Source organism: Halyomorpha halys, unplaced genomic scaffold (assembly GCF_000696795.3).
Source record: "Halyomorpha halys isolate HHAL.00 unplaced genomic scaffold, Hhal_1.1 Scaffold615.1, whole genome shotgun sequence".
Classification (NCBI taxonomy): Eukaryota; Metazoa; Arthropoda; class Insecta; order Hemiptera; family Pentatomidae; genus Halyomorpha; species Halyomorpha halys.
In genome coordinates this window covers 119,217-120,623 of record NW_027105445.1, presented here as the reverse complement: position 1 = coordinate 120,623, position 1,407 = coordinate 119,217, and the positions used below count along the sequence as shown (strand labels likewise).

Sequence of the window (1,407 nt, the reverse complement as noted above, 5' to 3'; positions counted from 1 at the left end):
GTATATTTTGAATGATTTTATATCTGATCCATTTATATAGTTTGCCAGGCAGTTTAGCAGAAATGATGGCGCTTCGTACATATGGCTGTGTAAACTCTTAGGCACTCCGTTCTCTGCCCCAAAATCTATAGCAGACCTTGTTCACCTTGAAGCGGTCTTTGACGTTTTGGATTTATATCTATGGTTAAGGTAAACCGACATTGAAATTTGCTTATTTTACTAAATTGTCAAAGATGGTTTTCAAATAATTTTCAGGTCCCAATTTTAACAAAAACTCATCTTCAAAAATATAAAAATTCTTAATTTTTTGAGGTTAGCTCTTCGTTAAAACAGTCAAGCAAAACTTTAATGTAAAATCTTAAAATTAAATTTTGAAAAATTCATTATCGCCGCCCCGGAGACGCCATGACAGTGAAGCTGTGAACAACCTCTACAATGGTAAAGTGAACTTTAGAAAATCATTACCCAGCAGGAGTGTCCTACTTTTTTGTCCCCTCAGAGGTGTCCCATGAGCATGTATCTCATGGTAGAAAATTTTTACTAGTTTGTTTATATAATTGGATGTCATGATGACAAAAATCGAGATGTCGTAAAAGATCTAAGATCTTATTATTGCCTCAGCTCATGATTTAAAATTAGAAACACAGGTGTCCAGGTGAGCAAAATGCTCAAATGAGAAAAAAAGATGTCACACTAGGAGTGTACTGGTGAGAGAAATGCTCAGTCTTTCCGTTGCAAGGAAGCCAGAGCACAACTGAACTGAGTATAGGTGGGGAGATAAAAGAGGGAATAACGTAAACGGCAATAAGAACATCAAAGGGTTAGTGGAAAATAGACATAAGTATTAACAAAACAGATGAAATACTAGGATAATATAGGCATTTATTTCCCAATATGAGTAAAATGCTAAAGAGAATGCTAAGAGTAAAACACTCCTACACCTCTCCTTGATTAACATTGAATTACTGTCCTATTATTAATTTTAACATCTCATTTCATAAGATTAACAATAAATAATCATAATGAAATGCAAAGAAACAATTATAAACTAAATGACATTAACCTATATCAAGCCACCATGAAGGTTATTCAGAGCATACTAACCTGTTGTTTTTTTTTCTTTCCACCCGAATTGTGAAAGTGATGGCGTTTAGAAATTCAGGGTACCGCTAATTTTGGAGTCTGGAAATCGTTAAAATTTCTGCTTCTATTTTCAGGTTAATTGGTCTAAGACAGGGGTGGCCAACCCAAATGATCTTGTAGGCCACTTTGGAAATGCATCATAACTCCCCAGGCCATACGTAAAATCATATACTCTAATAATTTATATTAAATTAGTTATTATTATTGTGTTTACTATTATTCTTACATGTAAACATAGATAATATTATAATTATACTAAATGTA

The 1,407-nt window shown here is 33.4% G+C and overlaps 1 protein-coding gene across 2 annotated transcripts in view; it reads left to right on the top strand.

Annotated features, from left to right (window-relative positions):
* Suv3 (Suv3 helicase) overlaps positions 1–1,407 on the top strand; it is a gene marked incomplete in the record, with an annotated part of 22,231 nt that overhangs the window by 15,584 nt on the left and 5,240 nt on the right. For both annotated transcript variants that reach the window (XM_067051350.1, XM_067051353.1), the window contains 1 exon segment: positions 41–189. In XM_067051350.1, the coding sequence (XP_066907451.1) occupies positions 41–189 (149 nt within the window).